At 56.9% G+C, this 17228-nt stretch overlaps 2 protein-coding genes across 2 annotated transcripts in view; one reads left to right on the top strand and one right to left on the bottom strand.

The window, feature by feature from the left end:
* The window catches only part of LOC134562759 (uncharacterized), a 29183-nt gene extending 26549 nt beyond the window's left edge, over nt 1–2634 (bottom strand). Inside the window, exon 1 of the mRNA XM_063420265.1 lies at nt 2556–2634. Coding sequence (XP_063276335.1) covers nt 2556–2634 — 79 coding nt within the window. The remainder of the gene's footprint in view (nt 1–2555) is intronic.
* The window catches only part of LOC134562709 (zinc finger protein 420-like), a 230724-nt gene that overhangs the window by 139254 nt on the left and 74242 nt on the right, over nt 1–17228 (top strand). The gene's annotated exons all lie outside the window — the stretch shown is intronic.

A 17228-nucleotide genomic window follows, 5' to 3' on the forward strand; every position in this document is an offset into this window, starting at 1 on the left:
CCCATCCCAGAATCCCAAATACATCCCACAATTCCAAACACATCCCGGAATTCCAAACACATCCCAGAATCCCAAACGCATCCCAGAATTCCAAACCCAACCCTGAATTCCCAGAATGTCAAACTCAGCTCGTAATTCCAAACCCATGCTGGAATTCCAAACACATACCGGAATTCCCATTCCAGAATTCCCAGAATTCTGAGTATGACAAACGCATCCTGGAATCCCCGGAATTCCAAACCCATTCCAGAATTCCAAACACATGCCGGACTGCTAAACACCATCCCGGAATTCCAAACACATCCCGAAATTCCAAACACATCCCAGAATTCCAAACACATCCCGGCATTCCAAACACATCCCAGCATTCCAAACATATCCCATAATGCCAAACACATCCCACAATTCCAAACCCATCCCAGAATTCTAAATACTTCCTAGAATTTCTGGAATTCCAAACACATCCCAGACTTCCAAACACATCCCGGAATTCCAAACCCATCCCGGAATTCCAAACCCATCCCGGAATGCCAAACCCATCCCGGAATTCCAAACACATCCCACAATTCCAAACCCCATCCCGGAATTCCAAACACATCCCAGAATTCCAAACCCTTACCAGAATTCCAAACACAACCTGGAATTTCAAACCCATCCCAGAATGCCAAACCCATCCCAGAATTCCAAACACATCCTGGAATTCCAAACCCATCCCAGAATGCCAAACCCATCCCGGCATTTCAAACACATGCCGGAATTCCAAACACATCCCGAACCCATCCTGGGATTCCAAACCCATCCCAGAATTCCAAACCCATCCCACAATTCCAAACACGTCCCGGAATGCCAAACCCATCCCGGAATCCCAAACCCAACCCTGAATTCCCAGAATGCCAAACCCAGCTCGTAATTCCAAACCCATGCTGGAATTCCAAACACATACCGGAATTCCCATTCCAGAATTCCCAGAATTCTGTGTATGCCAAACACATCCTGGAATCCCTAGAATTCCAAACCCATCCCAGAATTCCAAAGACTTCCTAGAATTTCTGGAATTCCAAACCCATCTCAGAATGCCAAACACATCCCACAATTCCAAACCAATCCCGGAATTCCAAACCTATCCCACAGTTCCAAACCCATCCCAGAATTCCAAACACATCCCAGAATGCCAAACCCTTCCCAGAATTCCAAACACAACCTGGAATTCCAAACCCATCCCAGAATGCCAAACCCATCCTGGAATTCCAAACACATCTCGGAATTCCAAACACATCCTGGAATGCCAAACCCATCCCACAATTCCAAACGCATCCCACAATTCCAAACCCATCCCGGAATTCCAAACACTTCCTAGAATTTCTGGAATTCCAAACACATCCCGGAATTCCAAACACATCCTGGAATTCGAAACCCATCCCACAATTCCAAACCCATCCCGGAATTCCAAACACATCCCGGAATTCCAAACCCATCCCGGAATGCCAAACCCATCCCAGAATGCCAAACCCATCCCGGAATTCCAAACACATCCCGGAATTCCAAACACATCCCAAAACACCCAGAATTCCAAACTCATCCCAGAATTCCCATCCCAGAATTCCAAATCCATCCCAGAATTCCCATCCCAGAATTCCAAACCCATCCCAAAATTAACATACCAGAATTCCCGGAATTCCCAGAATTCCAAACCCATCTTGGAATTCCCATTCCAAAATTCCCAGAATTCCTGGAAGTCCCAGAATTCCAAACACTTCCTAGAATTTCTGGAATTCCAAACCCATCCCAGAATTCCAAACCCATCCCAGAATTCCCAGAATTCCCAGAATTCCAAACCCATCCCAGAAATCCAAATCCATCCCAGAAATCCAAATCCATTGCAGAATTCCAAACCCATCTCAGAATTCCCAATCCAGAATTTCAAACCCATCCCAGAATTCCAAACCCATCCCAGAATTCCTGGAATTCCAAACCCATCTCAGAATTCCCACCCCAGAATTCCAAACCCATCCCAAAATTCTTGGATTCCAAATCCCATCCCAGAATTCCCATTCCAGAATTCCTGGAATTCCCAGAATTCCAAACCCATCCTGGAATTCCCATTCCAAAATTCCCAGTATTCCCAGAATTCCCAGAATTCCCAGAATTCTAAACCCATGCCAGAGTTTCCATCCCAGAATTCCAAACTCATCCCAAAATCCCCAGAATTCCAAACCCATCCCAGAACTCCAAGCCCAGAATTCCTGGAATTCCCAGTATTCTATACCCATCCTGGAATTCCAAACCCATCCGAGAATTTCCAGAATTCCAAACTCATTCCAGAATTCCCACCCCAGAATTCCAAACCCATCCCAGAATTCCTGAAATTCCAAACCCATTCCAGATTTCCAAGTTCCCCCCAGAATTCCCAGAATTCCAGACCCATCCCGGAATTCCCAGAATTCCTGGAATTTCAAACCCATCCCAGCATTCCAAACCCATGCCGTAATTGCAAACCATCCCAGAATTCCCAGAATTCCAAACCCATCCCAGAATTCCCACTGTTCCCTCCTCACCCTGCGGTGCCGTGGACTCTCCGTACCCCTTCATCCCCAGCGCCAGCACCCGGAACCCGGCCTCGGCCAACGCCGGCATCTGTGCGAGACCTGAAATTCCAAATGTTCCCAATCCCGCAATTCCTGGGAATTTCCAGCATTTCCCCCGAATCCTGGGATTTTTTGTTACCTGGAAGCGCCAGGAGAGCCAGGACTCCGGGAATCCATGGCACAGGCAGAGCGCCAGGCCCTGGCCCAGCTCGGCAAAGTGCAGCCGCACTCCCGGCTGGAAAAAAACCATCGGGAATTCCTCCCTGTCTCGGGTGATGTAACCAAACCAATGTGGATTCTATTTCATCTGGAGGAAGCAGTTGGGAGATGATTTCTTTTCTCTTTATCTCTTGTAACTCCGGGGGAGGAGGGCGGATGCCTTCTGATAACAGCCCAGCTGTTAAACCAGGTGGGGCAGGGTTTCTTATCTCTGTCATCAGCTGTGTCCACCCTCGGGGATATCTTCTGTCAATGGGCCATTGAGGCTCACCAGGGACATGAATTCCATGTCATTGTAATGTCCTGTCCCTCCCGGGGATATCTTCTGTCAATGGGCCATTGAGGCTAACCAGTGACATGAATTCCATGTCATTGTACTGTCCTGTCCGGCCCGGGGATATCTTCTGTTAATGGGCCATTGAGGCTCACCAATGACATTAATTACGTGTCATTGTACTGTCCTGTCACTGCAGGGGGGATATCTTCTGTTAATGGACCATTGAGGGTCACCAGTGACTGACACATGACATCATCCCACTGTGAGATGCTCCACCCCGTGGGGAGGAGCCAACCATTCCCTACCCAGATAAAAACGGGGACACAGGAACCCCCGACATTCCTCTTTTCCACTGGATTCCCAGAGGAAGACTGGACTCATCTCAGCACCACTGAACCTGTCTGCAGGATCATCTCTACTCCAACAGAACCACATCTGTCACTCCAGGAGGACTTTTTTTGGACTGCTTCCAACACCCTGGCCAACAGGGACTCAGGTCGTATTCCTGACTCCATTAGGGTTTTGTAAGACTTTTGTTTGTTTGTTCGCTTGCTTGGTTTTTTGTATTACTGCATTTGCATTTTTAATATTCCTAGTATAAAACTGTTATTCCTATTGCCATATTTTTGCCTGAAAGCTCCTAATTGCAAAATTATAAAAATTTGGAGGCAGGGGTTTTGCCATTCTCCATTCCAAGGGAAACTCCAGTTTTCCCTGACAGATACCTGTCTTTCCAAACCAAGACAGTGGGTGTTTGTCCCCAGGCAGCCACGCAAAGCTAACTGGGCAGAGGTGCCCAGTCCGGAGGATGGATGTCAGTCCCCTGCCAGCATCTCTGATAAGCCCTGTTTCCTCAGGGCCTGAACCACCAGGAAGACCTTGAGCATTCTGGGGCATCCAAGAAGTGAAAATCCGCTGAGAAGTGGTTCCTGAGAGCTGTCTCCGTGTCCCTCCCGCATCCCCTGACCTCGCTGCTGCTGGGCACACACCTTCCTCCTCTGCCTGATTTCCACACGAGAGTCCTGCTCAGCCCAGGCGCCCTTCTGCCGCGTCTGCTTGACTTCAGACACTTGGGAATTCCCTGCCCCTGTGCCCTTTGGAGGTGATGTTCAACGAGTGATCAGCACTGAGGGAACCCAGCACCTGCAAAACCATTTTCCATGGAGGCTTTCCTCACCAGTTCCCTGAGCACAGGGAGCTGCTCTCCAAGCTAAAATTGCACAGGTGTACCCTGGCATTTGGGTATTTACATTGTGCAAAGGAGTTCCAAACTGAAATCCTGTCCAAAGGCAAAAGGGGACAGTCCTGGGCAACAGGGATTGAGGTGCAAACCCATGCAAGCACACCAGTGGGGACAGCTGAGAAGCCTTTGGGGCACACATGTCCAGGCCTCGGTTGTGCCAGGCTGCTGCCGAGCTCTGCTGGAGCAGGCAGGGCAGGGGGTGGAAATGGCCGTGCCAGCTTGTCTGGGACTGCTGGCCCTGGTTCCCAGGGGCTGCCCAGGGGAACACTGCCCGCTGCCAGCAGCTCTCAGTGGGATTCCAGGACCCCCAGGGGGTGTCAGCCCCCGTCTCTGGGTCAGTGCCCAGCCTGGACATCGGTACCTTGGCCACGCTGGGGGCCGGTCACTCACGTGAAGGAGAAGGCACACCAGGGCCTTCTATGTGTGTTTCTTCATGATGTGCTTGTCCCTCCACACCGTTTTGCCCAGCAGGTCTCTGAAGAGGCAGATGCAGCTCTCCTGCACACACTCTTCCTCCTGCTAGGAAGGAGGAAAGGTGAGCTTCGCACACAGCGTCTCCCAGCCCGCGGCCCCCAGGGCTGAGCTGAGGGGGCTGAGGTGAGGGGCGATGCCCTGGGGTCCCAGCCCAGAGCAGCCAGAGGCAGAGCTGGGCTGCAAGGCTCCAAATCCAGCCCAGGAGAGCCCACGGGAGCGGGGCCTGCTGCCAGTGCTGCTTGCAGGGCTGTGCTGCAGGACAGCTGTCATTGCCCAGGGGCCCTCTGAGGGGCTCAGGCTCCCACATCAGCCTCACCGCATCAAAGAGGCGCCAGAGACTGTGCACCACCTCCACAGCAATGGGGATGGCCTCGCTCTTCTTCAGATGCTTCAGGACATTTTAGAATGAAGCATTAGCAGAATTTTAGAAGATGTCCATGGCCATCATTGAGATGTCCCAAGACCGATGCCACAGGAATTGTGCCAAATCTTGCAGGAGGCCCTTCATTTTTCTTGCCTATTACAAAGACAGTTTCCATTCTGTGAGAACTTCTGTACCTGGTTGGTCCCCAAGACACCCCCAGGCCACACCATGGCAGGCAGACCTTTGGAGCAGTCGCCCCAGCACCTGACTCCCAGCCCAGGCCAAGCCAGCACCTTCCCTGAGACCTCAGAGTCCAGGTGCCACATGTGTGCCCCTGACAGCAGCCTGCTCATTGTCTCGCTGTGTGTGACAGCATCACCAGAACCCTGAGCACCAGAGGGACCATTTCCATTCTTGGATACCTCAGAAAACTCGAGGCTTTGTACAATGGACCCAGCTCTGGCTCTTGCACATGATCAGAGGCCAGCATCTGACTAAGACAGATAAAATTGGTACCTCAAGAACACTTCTGGGGATCCCCAGCACTGAGATCAGAAGAGCCAGCGATAGGCGACAGTGACCCACGTTTTGGTGACTATCTATGTAATGTGTTGGTGTGTGTCTCTTTCTCCTACTCACTCTCCTCTTTTTCTACCTCCCATTTACTCTTATATTTAACCCATACTATTGACCTTGGCTCATGGTCTTGTTCACACCTTAACTTTGGCTGAGGCCTCATTTAATGACCCGACCCTAACATTATTTGGGGGTCAGAAGCAGGACCCTAACACCCTTTCTGCTGCCTCAAGGTGTCTTCAGGAGCCTCACACTCCTGGCTTTGGCAGGAAGGGAGGCAGGAACCTGACAGGGCTCAAGGGCAGGGCAAGCCAGCCACAGGCCACTTACATCCATCAGTCACAGCTCAGGGGGTTTCATGGCCACCTCCAGAAACTCCACTGGTGCTTTCTTGTCCAGGAGGCTGGAGCGTCCCAAGATCTTGATGGCAGCGAGGACGATGCCTGTCCTCTCAGCAGGCCTGAGGAATCTCCCAAAGGCCTGTGGCAGGAAGGAATTGATCAGAGGCAGTGCCAGCCAGTGCCCCGAGGGCGGTGCTTGGCTGGGCAGTGCCAGCAGCCCTGGCCAGAGGTGCTGGGCAGTGCTGGTGGCAGGGGCCACAGGAAAGCTGGCAGCAGTGCCCACAGTCCCCCTGCAGGGGAGGATGAGGATGGCACCAGGGCGGGGAGGAGGGCTGAGCTCTGGGACATGGGGCGTGGGCCCTAGCAGGACCCAGGGCTCGCTGGTGGCCAGCAGGGCTGGGGAGCTGCTGCTGCTGCTGCTGGGACACCACAGTGTTCCCTGATGGGGGACAGTGGGACCCCTCTCGCCAGGCACAGCCCCGCTGATTCTGCACCCATTGCACACACAAATCCCCGGCTGGTGCCACAGATGACAGGCCCAGCAAGGGGGAGGGCTTGGTACCTGAACTCTCCAGGTGCTGGGCGTATCCAGCAAGGAGATGATCTCGCATTCCCAGTGTGCTGGAGGCAGGGCATGAAGCTCTGGCCGTGTGGCACCTAAAGAGAGGGGAGACACGGACGCCTCAGTGAGACACAGGCGTTGTGCCAGCAGCTGACCCCGCCCTGACAAGCGTCGGGAGGCAGGAATGGCTGGGGAGCAGTGGGACACAGGAGGAGGTGGTGGGCACTGGTGGAAAGGGGGCCCTGCCTCCCCTGTGTGCACCCAGTGCTGCTGGGCCGGGAAGCTCCGAGCCCCTGGAGCTCTGCATGCAGCCCCCGGTTACACCGTGGCTGCAGTCCTGGTCAGGGGGAAGGGCTCACAGGGCTGGAGCTGGCAGGGTGGAGCAGTCCAGGGGACGCGGGGAAGGGGAGGAGTGGGGCTGAGTCCTGCCTGGAGGAGCAGCTCAGCCACATGGGACCAGCAAGAGCCTGGAAGAGAGTGGGGCAGGAGCAGAGGTGGCAGCAGCGCTGGGGACATGGTGGCAGCTGCAGCAGGCACAACAAGGGGACATCACAAGAACAAGGAAGACAAGCAGGTGTATCCGGGGGTGTGGCCATGCACGGGGATGCAGCCCACCACAGCTTCTCTTACATTTCTGCTTAGAGATGAATGTGAAGAGGGAGCAGAGAATGTCCAGCACCATCAAGCTGGTTTCTTCTTTCCTGAACAGCTTGAAAAAGAGATGGCCTAGCAGTTTCCCCAGGACTGGGATTTGGATCTGTCTACAGGCAGCACCACTGTCCTCATTTTGACCAGTCTGGGGGAGGCAGGCAGAAGAGAAGAAGTGCTGAGGGTGGGCAGCTGAGGCCGTGCAGGGTTGGCCACTGTTTGCCAACTGCGCCAGGTTGGACGCTGGTCGCGCAGGGTTGGCTGTTAGGCGATGGCTGCGCAAGGTTGGCCCCTGGCCACGCAGGGTTGGCCGCTAGCCGCGAAAGGTTGCCCGCTGGTCGATGGCCACTGGCCGTGCAGGGTTGGCCTCTGGCCACGCAGGGTTTGCCGTTGGCCGCTGACCGTGCAGGGTGGGCTGCTGGCTGCTGACTGCACAGGTTTGGCCACTGGCCACTCAGGGTTGGCTGCGTGCCGCACAGGGTTGGCCTCTGGCCACGCAGGGTTGGCCGTTGGCCGCTTGTTGCAGAGGGTTGGCCATTGGCCACTGACCACGCAGGGTTGGCCGCTGGCCACGCAGGGTTGGACACTGGCTGCTGGCTGCACAGGGTTGGCTGCTGGCCGCGCAGGGTTGGCTGCTGACTTCTGGCTGCACAGGGTGGGCTGCTGGCCGCTGACCACACAGGTTTGGCCCCTGGCCACTCAGGGTTGGCTGCTGGCCGCGCAGGGTTGGCCCCTGGCAGGGCAGGGTTGGCTGCCGGCCCCTGGCTGCACAGGGTTGGCCGCTGGCCACAAACGTTTGGCCGCTGGTCGATGGCTACTGGCTGCGCAGTGTTGGCCATTGGCCACTGACCGTGCAGGGTTGGCCGCTGGTCGCGCAGGGTTGGGTGCTGGCCACTGGCCGCACAGGGTTGGCTGTTGGCCGCTGGCTGCACAGGGTTGGCTGCTGGCCACGCAGGGTTGGCCACTTGCCGCGCAGGGTTGGCCACTGGTCGATGGCTACTGGCTGCACAGTGTTGGCCGTTGGCCACTGACCGCGCAGGGTTGGCCGCTGGCCGTGCAGGGTTGGCTGTTGGCTGCTGGCTGCGCAGGGTTGGCCCCTGGCCACACAGGGTTCGCCGCTGGCCCCTTGCCACGCACGGTTGACCGCTGGCCGCGATGGGTTGGCCCCTGGCAGTGCCGGGTTGGCTGCTGGCCACGGGCTGTGCAGGGTTGGCCGCTGTTTGCCAGTCACGCCAGGTTGGCTGCTGGCCGTGCAGGGTTGGCCACTGGCCACTGACCGTGCAGGTTTGGCCCCTGGCCACTCAGGGTTTGCTGCTTGCCACGCAGGGTTGGCCTCTGGCCACGCAGGGTTGGCCGTTGGCCGCTTGCCACGGAGGGTTGGCCGTTGGCCACTGACCGCATAGGGTTAGCCCCTGGCCACACAGGGTTGGCCGCTTGCCACGCAGGGTTGGCCGCTGGCCACTGGCTGCACAGGGTTGGCCGCTGGCAGCGCACGGTTGGCCACTGGCCGCTAGCCGCACAGGGTTGGCTGTTGGCTGCTGGCCGCGCAGGGTTGGCTGTTGGCCACGCAGGGTTGGTTGCTGGCCGCTGACCGCACGGGGTTGGCCTCTGGCCGCACAGGGTTGGCTGCTGGTCACACAGGGTTCGGTGCTGGCCGCTGGCCGCGCAGGTTTGGCCGCTGGTCGATGGCCGCTGGCCGCGCAGGGTTGGCCGCTGGCCACGCAGGGTCTAACCCAGGGTTCCAGGGCCGCTCTCATGGCAGGACCCTGCAAGGAGACCTGCGGGAGCTCACACCCCTTTTATACTCGAGGCAAGCCCCGCCCTCTCCCCAACAGCCAATGGCAGCTCAGTGACGTTCTCGGTGTCAGGCACCGAGCGGCCGGGCCCTTTGTGATGTCACAATGGGGGCGGGGAGCCAGCGAGACGGAGCCATCTGATTGGTCGCTGCGGCAGGTGTTACTGCTGGCATTGTGCACGGCGGCGCTGATTGGTTCGTTCCATGCTGAGGGTGGGGTAAGGCGGGGAGCGAGTGCGGGGGTCCCAGCCCCATTGTGGGGGTCCCGGTCCCATGCTGGGCATGCCCAGGCCCATTCTGGGGCTTCTCAAGCCCATTCCGGGGGTCCCAGCCCCATTGTGGGGGTGCCCAGGCCCATTCCGGGGGTCCCAGCCCCACTTTTGGGGTGCCTGGGCTCATTGCTTGGAGGGCTCCATGAGGGGCGGGGCTCGGGGCCGGGGGCGGTGTCAGGGCGTGGGGGAGGGGCCGTTGCCAGCCTGGGATTTGGGCTGAGTTGGGCTGGGATTGGGGCCGAGGGGGGCTCAGAGCTGGCACTGGGGCCAGCGCTGGCTGTGGGCTGGGGGTTAGGGCTGGACCATCCACATTGTGCCAAGGAAACTGGAACCACAGGGAGCGGGCAATTGGTCTTGTACTGGGAGCAGCCACTCCCCTCTCCCGCCCATCCTGCTCCTGCAGCCCCAGCCTAAATGGGCCTCTAGTCATACAAAATGATCTAAAATCCACCTTAATCCACCTTAAAACTGCGCATGTTATTTGACATTCACCCAAATGGGACTAAACCCCAGATATGGCCTAAAATCATACACATCTGCTTAAAGTCCACACTAAGCCTGCCCAGTTTGGCATAAAATCACCCAAATGAGCCCAAAAGCTCTGGGAGTGTGTCCTGGTTTGAGGGGAAGTGAGTTTTTTTCAAGAGGCTGTAGTCAAACCAATCAGGGGTCAGGTTTGAATGTTGGCACTTTCAGTGGCCACTGAAGTGTTAGACACGCCTCTGATGACACAAGGAGTTAAAAGCAAGGACTCTCAGAGGGTCTGTCTCTTTTGGGTTTGGTTTCAGCAGGGAAACATCTCCTCTCCCCTGCTCAGCTTCAGGCTGAGTGGGGGAGGGGAGCCACGTGGCTGAGCTGAGGAGAACCACGCGGCCAGACTGAAGTAAGCTGGGCCCAGGGGCGGGAAGAGAGTGGACAAGACTGGAGCTGAGCTGGCTCCATCCAGGATGGAGGGGTGGAAAACTGTGGAGGTGCCTTCCGTCCCCCTCCTGCCCCCCTCCCAGAGAAGATGCCTAGCCAGGTGTGGGAGTTGCGGAGCCTGGGAGTGCCTGAGCCTGCACCCTGCCGAGAACCAGAAACTTTTAACCCTTTCTTGGCAGAAGGAAACTTTTTCCCAGACATTGATTCTCATGGCTAGTAGTTTCAGAAGAGAAAGAAAAAACAGCCTAGGGCCAAAATGATAAAGTCAGAAGATGAAAAGAACCCTAGATGGGCAAAGAATGAGAGGCGTAGCTTTCTGAGCTGGACTTTTCTTGCACAATGTCAGCCATAGACTGAACTCAAGTCTCTTTTAACCATAAACTGCATTTGAGTAGATACAGCTGCCTTTGCTTTTGCTACGGTGACTGGCACTTTAAGAGTAGAGCGAGCAGAGAAGAGAGGAGGAGGTTGTGGTGGTGCCCTCTGCCCTCAGGGGCGACCTGCTCTTGGAACTCTCAGCCCCAAGAGAAAAATGTCCTGCAATTTCACAGGCTGGCACCATCTGGATCAGAACCACACAGACTGGGATTGCACAAACTGGGATCATCCAGACTGGCATGGCTGCACCAAAACGATGTGAACCGAGGCGGTCCCGCCCGGCCCAGGGCTCCCTCCAAGTCCCTCCCAGTCCTTAACTGGGCTGCAACCAGAACTGCCTGGAGCAAATGTGGAAGTCCTGGAGCAATCCCAGAGCCGAACCCGGTGCTCGTTCCAGCCTCGGTCTCGGTCTCGGTCCTGGAGCGGTGCCAGTCTTGGTGCCAGTGCCAGTTCCAGTTCTGGTTTCAATCCCGGTTCCAGTCTCTGTCTCAGTGCAGACCCAGTCCCAGTGCTGGTACTGGTACCAGTCTTGGTCCTGGAGTGCTCCCAGTGCAATCTCAATTTTGGTCCTGGAGCGGTGCCAGTGTTGGTGCTGGTTCTGGCACTGGTCTTGGTCTCAGTCTTGGTCCCAGTGCCAGTTCTGGTGCCGGTTACGGTCTCAGTCCTAGTCCTGGTGCCAGTGCAGTGCCACTCTCAGTTCTGGTGTCGATTCTGGTCCCGTTCTTGGTCTCAATGCCCATCCTGGAGTGGCGCCGCTCTTGGTGCCAGTCTCGGTGCCGGTGTCGGTCTCAGTCTTGGTGTTGGGTCTGGTTCTGGTGCTCATCTTTGTCTCGCTCTCGGTAGCACTCCCAGAGCTTTTGAGCTCATTTGGGTGATTTTAGGCCAAACTGGGCAGGCTTAGCATGAACTTTAAGCACATTTGTATGATTTTAGGCCAAATCTGGTGGGGTTTGGTTCCGTTTGGGTGAATTTCAAAAAGCCTGGGCAGTTTTAAGGTGGATTTTAGATCCTTTTGTATGACTTGAGGCCCATTTAGGTGATTTTAAGCCAAACAAGGTAGTTTTAGGGTTTATTTTACACCAATTTGGAAGATTTATGTGTGACTTGAAGCCATTTTGTGTGTGTTTTAAACTAGTTTGAGAAATTTATGATCTGTTTTAGTGTTTTTTGACACATTTGGATGTTTTTAACTCCATTTCTCTGATTTTAGGCCAAACCATGTGGTTTTAGGCTGTTTTTTACTCCTCTTGGGGTGATTTTTGTCCACATTGAAGGGATATGATGCTTTCTTGCGTGATTTCAGGCCCAACCTGATCAGTTTTCATGTGGATTTCAGGCCCCTTAGGAGAATGTGAGGCATTTGTGGGTGATTTTAGGACGAATTGGACCCTTTTAGGAACGCACATGCCCAGTTCTTGGTCCAGTGAATGCACCTGCGTGAGAAACCTGGCAGACATCCCAGCCCAGTCAGGCCAGAGCTCCTGTGCTGTGGTTTTAGGGTCCTTTGGGGGTTTCAGCCTCTGTCCTTGTTCGACAGTCCTGAGACAGATGAGGGATCTTGGGGCCGTGTCTTACAGGGGGATGTTTGGAGCTCACAGGGCTCCAAAGCCAAGCCCGAGACGACCCTTGGGGGGACATCAGGGGCTCCCCAAGAGGTGTTTTTGGGGGCCCTAGTGGCAGCAGAGACCCGATAGGGGCGGGGGGAGCACCGGGTTTAGGGAGCTCCGGGAGAGCCTCAGCTTCCCTAAGCGAGACCCTGGAGAGAGGAGAGCCCCACAGGCGGGGACCCTGAGAGGAGGGGGGGAGCCCTGGGATTGCCGGGACCATGGTGGGGGGCACTGGGGCTGGAGGGGCGAGATGGGCGGGAAAGGGGAGTGGCTGCTCCCAGTACAAGACCAATTGCCCGCTCCCTGTGGTTCCAGTTTCCGTGGCACAATGTGGATGGTCCAGCCCTAACCCCCAGCCCACAGCCAGCGCTGGCCCCAGTGCCAGCTCTGAGCCCCCCTCGGCCCCAATCCCAGCCCAACTCAGCCCAAATCCCAGGCTGGCAATGGCCCCTGCCCCCCGCCCTGACACCGCCCCCGGCCCCGAGCCCGCCCCTCATGGAGCCCTCCAAGCAATGAGCCCAGGCAGCCCAAAAGTGGGGCTGGGACCCCCGGAATGGGCTTGAGAAGCCCCAGAATGGGCCTGGGCATGCCCAGCATGGGAGCGGGACCCCCACAATGGGGCTGGGACCCCCCGCACCCGCTCCCCGCCTTACCCCACCCTCAGCATGGAACGAACCAATCAGCGCCGCCGTACACAATGCCAGCAGTAACACCTGCCGCAGCGACCAATCAGATGGCTCCGTCTCGCTGGCTCCCCGCCCCCATTGTGACATCACAAAGGGCCCGGCCACTCCGTGCCTGACGCCGAGAACGTCACTGAGCTGCCATTGGCTGTCGGGGAGAGGGCGGGGCTTGCCTTGAGTATAAAAGGGGTGTGAGCGCCCGCAGGTCTCTTGGCGGGGTCCTGCCATGGGAGCGGCGCTGGAGTCCTGGGTTCGACCCTGCGCAGCCAGCGGCCAACCCTGCACGGCCAGCAGCCAACCCTGCCCGGCAAGCGGCCAACCGTGCGCGGCCAGCAGCCAGCGGCCAACGCTGCCCAGTTATTGGCCACTGCTGCGCGGCCAGTGGCCAGCAGCCAACCCTGCCCAGCCAGCAGCCAGCAGCCAACCCTGCCCAGCCATCGGCCAACCCTGCGTGGTCAGCGGCTAACCCACTGCGGCCCGCAGCCAGCGGCCAACCCTGCACCACCAGCAGCCAACCCTGCACAGCCAGCGGCCAGCAGCCAACCTTGCCCGGCCAGCGGCCAACCCTGCGAAGCCATCAGCCAACCCTGCGCGGCCAGCAGCCAACCCTGCCTGGCCAGTGGGCAATTCTGCACTGTTAGATGCCAAATCTGCACCGCTGGAGGCCAACACTGCGCGACCAGTGGCCAACCCTTAGTGGCCAGTGGCCAGTGGCCGACCCTGCACAGCAGCAGACAACCATGCACCGCCGGCGGCCAACCCTGCCCGGCCATCGGCCAACCCTGCCCGGCCAGCGGCCAACTGCGCGCAGCCAGCGGCCAGCAGCCAACCCTGCCCGGCCAGTGACCAGCGGCCAAGCCTGCACAGCCAGTGGCCAACGGCCAACCCTGCCCGGCCATCGCCAACCCTGCGCGGACAGTGGCCAATCCTGCGTGGCTAGTGACCAACCCTGTCTGGCCATCAGCCAACCCTGCACAGCCAGCGGCCAACCCTGCACAGCTAGCGGCCAGCAGACAACTCTGCGCGGCCAGCAACCAACCCTGCGCCGCCAGCGGCCAACCCTGCATGGCCAGCAGCCAACCCTGCGCGGCCATTGGCCAGTGGTCCACCCTGCCCGGCCAGCCGCCAACCCTGCATGGCCAGCAGCCAATCCTGCCCGGCCATTGGCGAACACTGCGCAGCCAGCAGCCAACCCTGCCCGGCCAGCCCCCAACCCTGCACGGCCAGCGGCCAGCAGCCAACCGTGCGCGGCCAGCGGCGAGCTCTTCGCCCCCAGCGGTCAGTGTCCGACCCTGCTCGGCCAGCCCCTGAGTGTGCCCCGCAGCGAGAGGGACAGAGAGCCCCCGGTGTCGCTGCAGGACACCAACAAAAGAGCAAAGACTGCAACTATTTCAGAAGGCAAAAGGCATAAAACCCCCTTGAATTGTCTCATTTTAGAAGGTGTTCCCATACAGACTTAACACCATGGGTGAACAAGAGTGACACCTCCCCAGTGCCACTGGGCAAAGTAGAGAAAGGGCCAAAATGTTTTTTCTCTGAGAAGCAGAAAAGCAACACGTCACCTGGAGAAAGATTGTTTTTGGAAAGGATAGGTGTTTTGCTGAGATTGTTTTGGGAAGAAGCTTTCCTAAGAAGCTTTTCCCATGGGAAAGGAGTTAGGAGCTACCAGCAGGCTCAGATCTCTAAGGCCCAAAAAGATCAGGCCCAAAGCCTGGCCCCTGGCTCCCACAAGCATTTCCCACACCCACAGGGATGGAGACCCCTCCAGCATCCCTGGGGCACCGGCCAAAAGAAAATTGGTGGAAATCAAACTTTGAACACCGCAGCAAATGCTCTGGCCCAGATTTGCTTTTGCCAGGCCCCGCTGTGTCACCAGGGACACTGGGTTGCCTCAGGTGCCCTGGTGTCACAGCGCTGCCCTGGGCTCCAGCAGGCCCTGCTGTGTCCCAGGACAGCCTGGCTTCCAGGACATTCCATGGCCCGGCACTCTAACGCCATGGAATTCTCTGGAACTGATGGAATCTGTCATCATCCCGGTGTCAGAGGAGCTGACAGCCCCGGGCAGGCCAGCGGATTTCTGCCTGGCTGCTGCCTTGGGACACGGCTGGACGGGGCTCGGAGCAGCGCGGGACAGTGGGAGGTGTCCCTGCCACGGCAGGGGTGGCACTGGGTGGGCTTGAAGGTGCCTTCCAAGCCAAACCATGGCCGCATTCTCATCCTGGGGAGCCCCACAAGAGCAGGACGAGGGAAAGAGCCCCGCAGAGGCCCAGAATCCCGGAGGATTCCCTCTCCAGGGCAGGAGGGTGCTGAAAGCCAGAGGAGCCCCCCAGTTGCCCACGCTGCTGACTTTGAAGCCCCTTGCCAGGCTCCTCTCCCTCTCCTCACTGCATTCTCCAGCCACGGAGACACGGGGGGACAGCAAAGGCCTGCGGGGCTGCGGGGATGTTGGCGCTGGGGCCAGCGACAGCACAGAGCTGCAGCCGCGATTAACCCCGAGGGGAGCGCTGGGGAAAGGCTCCATTTCAGCCTTTCTTGACTGGTGGCTGTGAAGGGAGCGAAATAAAAGGAGAACAAGCAGGGCCCGACCCCTTCTCCTTTGGGAGGAGCCGCGCGCCTGGGGCTGAGGGGCTGTGAGGGGCCGTGAGGGATGTGAGGGAATGTGAGGGGATGTGAGGGGATGTGAGAGGATGTGAGGGGCTGTGAGGGGATGTGAGGGGATTTGAGGGGCTGTGAGGGGCTGTGAGGGGCAATGTGGGGTTGTGCTGGGCCATGAGGAGCCTCAGCCCTGACAGGACGGGTGTCCCACCATGTCCCCAGGGCAGGGCAGCCGTGAGGGGCCACAAACAGATGTGGTGGCAAAGCAGGCTCGAGGCGCCTCTGGGAGAGGAGGAGACCCTCCCCCAGCTCCAAACCACACCAAATCCACCATTAATGGCACTTTCCATCTTTAGAATCCACTGGCAATTTGAAATAGACCGTTCAGGTTAATCCCAATGGGAGAAGGAGGGAATTTTCCCAGTGAGTGACATCAAGCCTTTGGTAATAATGTCTAGGATTTAAAAGTCTTAACAATTAAAATCAATACTAATTAATAATAACAAGAAATAAACTCCCAAATCCCAGCACCACACTAAAATAATGAACCACATTTTTCTTTATTATCACAAGGTTCATGGAGACAAATCCTTTCAACTCTCCATCTCACATCTTCCCCACCAGAGAAACAAGGCCATTTGCAGTGTTTCATACAAGTTAAAATTGACAGCTGGAGGGAAGAACAGGGCAATACCACCAATTTCCATGTCCAACCCAGCAGTTTTGACTCCAAAGTGGAGGGAATAAAATGGAATGGGGGCAGGGGCTGGTCAGATATTTCTCTAAAGTATGAGAAATCACCTCCAAGTCAACAGGAAGGGAAAAGAAATGCCTATAAAGCACCCTGTGTGTTCAGGGACTCAGCTGGGAGGAGCTGGACATGGACAGAGGCATCTGGAACAGTTCTTTCCTCAGGCTGAGCTTTCCAGCCTGGCCCTGAAGTCAATCAAGTGCTTTCCCAGAGGATTCCAGGGTTGCCAACCACCCTTCAAGAGGTGGCTCACAGGAGCACAGAACCTTTCTCATGGTTCTGAGCAGAATAAAGGGCAAGAGATGCCCCATTCAGAGCTCTGTGTAAAAACCTGGAAAATAAAAATCAGTTGAACTCTGAAGCCCAGCTGTGGGCCCTGCAGTCTCAGATGCAAGGCAAAACTGGAAAGGCTTTTTACCTGACACTGAAGAGCTAACAGATGAATGTGTGTGACATTTGGAGAGGCTTCCAGTTTTCTACAGTGTTCCTTGAAGTGTTGAACTTGATTTTGTCTTTGCCTCCTCTTGCACTAGAGGAGCCTCATTTCCCCAGGCAGGAAGGCAAAGCTCATTGCTGGCCCTGGCTGGAGCTGTCCCTGCAGCATTTCCATCCCTGCCGGGGCCTCTTCCCTCAGGGTCCCCAGCAGCAGCTGCTGCAGCAGCACATGGAAGCTGCAGATGGAGCTGCTGCCCAGCCCAGCCTGAGCTGCACAAGGATCCTGCTGACAGGAACCCCAAGATCCCCTCCCAGGGGCCCTGCAAACACTTGCCCATCTCTTCTGTCTGCTCCATGCAGACCCTGCAGGGAACATCCTGCCTCTCCTCTGGGGCAAGGCCAGCACCCCAAATTCACACTCCAAATGCCGGATTCTGGCCCCTTTCTGCATCTGTGAGATGGGGCTACAGCATTATCCAGACAAACTCACTGTACTTCAACC

The sequence above is a fragment of the Prinia subflava genome, chromosome 30 (genome assembly GCF_021018805.1).
Source record: "Prinia subflava isolate CZ2003 ecotype Zambia chromosome 30, Cam_Psub_1.2, whole genome shotgun sequence".
Taxonomy (NCBI): Eukaryota; Metazoa; Chordata; class Aves; order Passeriformes; family Cisticolidae; genus Prinia; species Prinia subflava.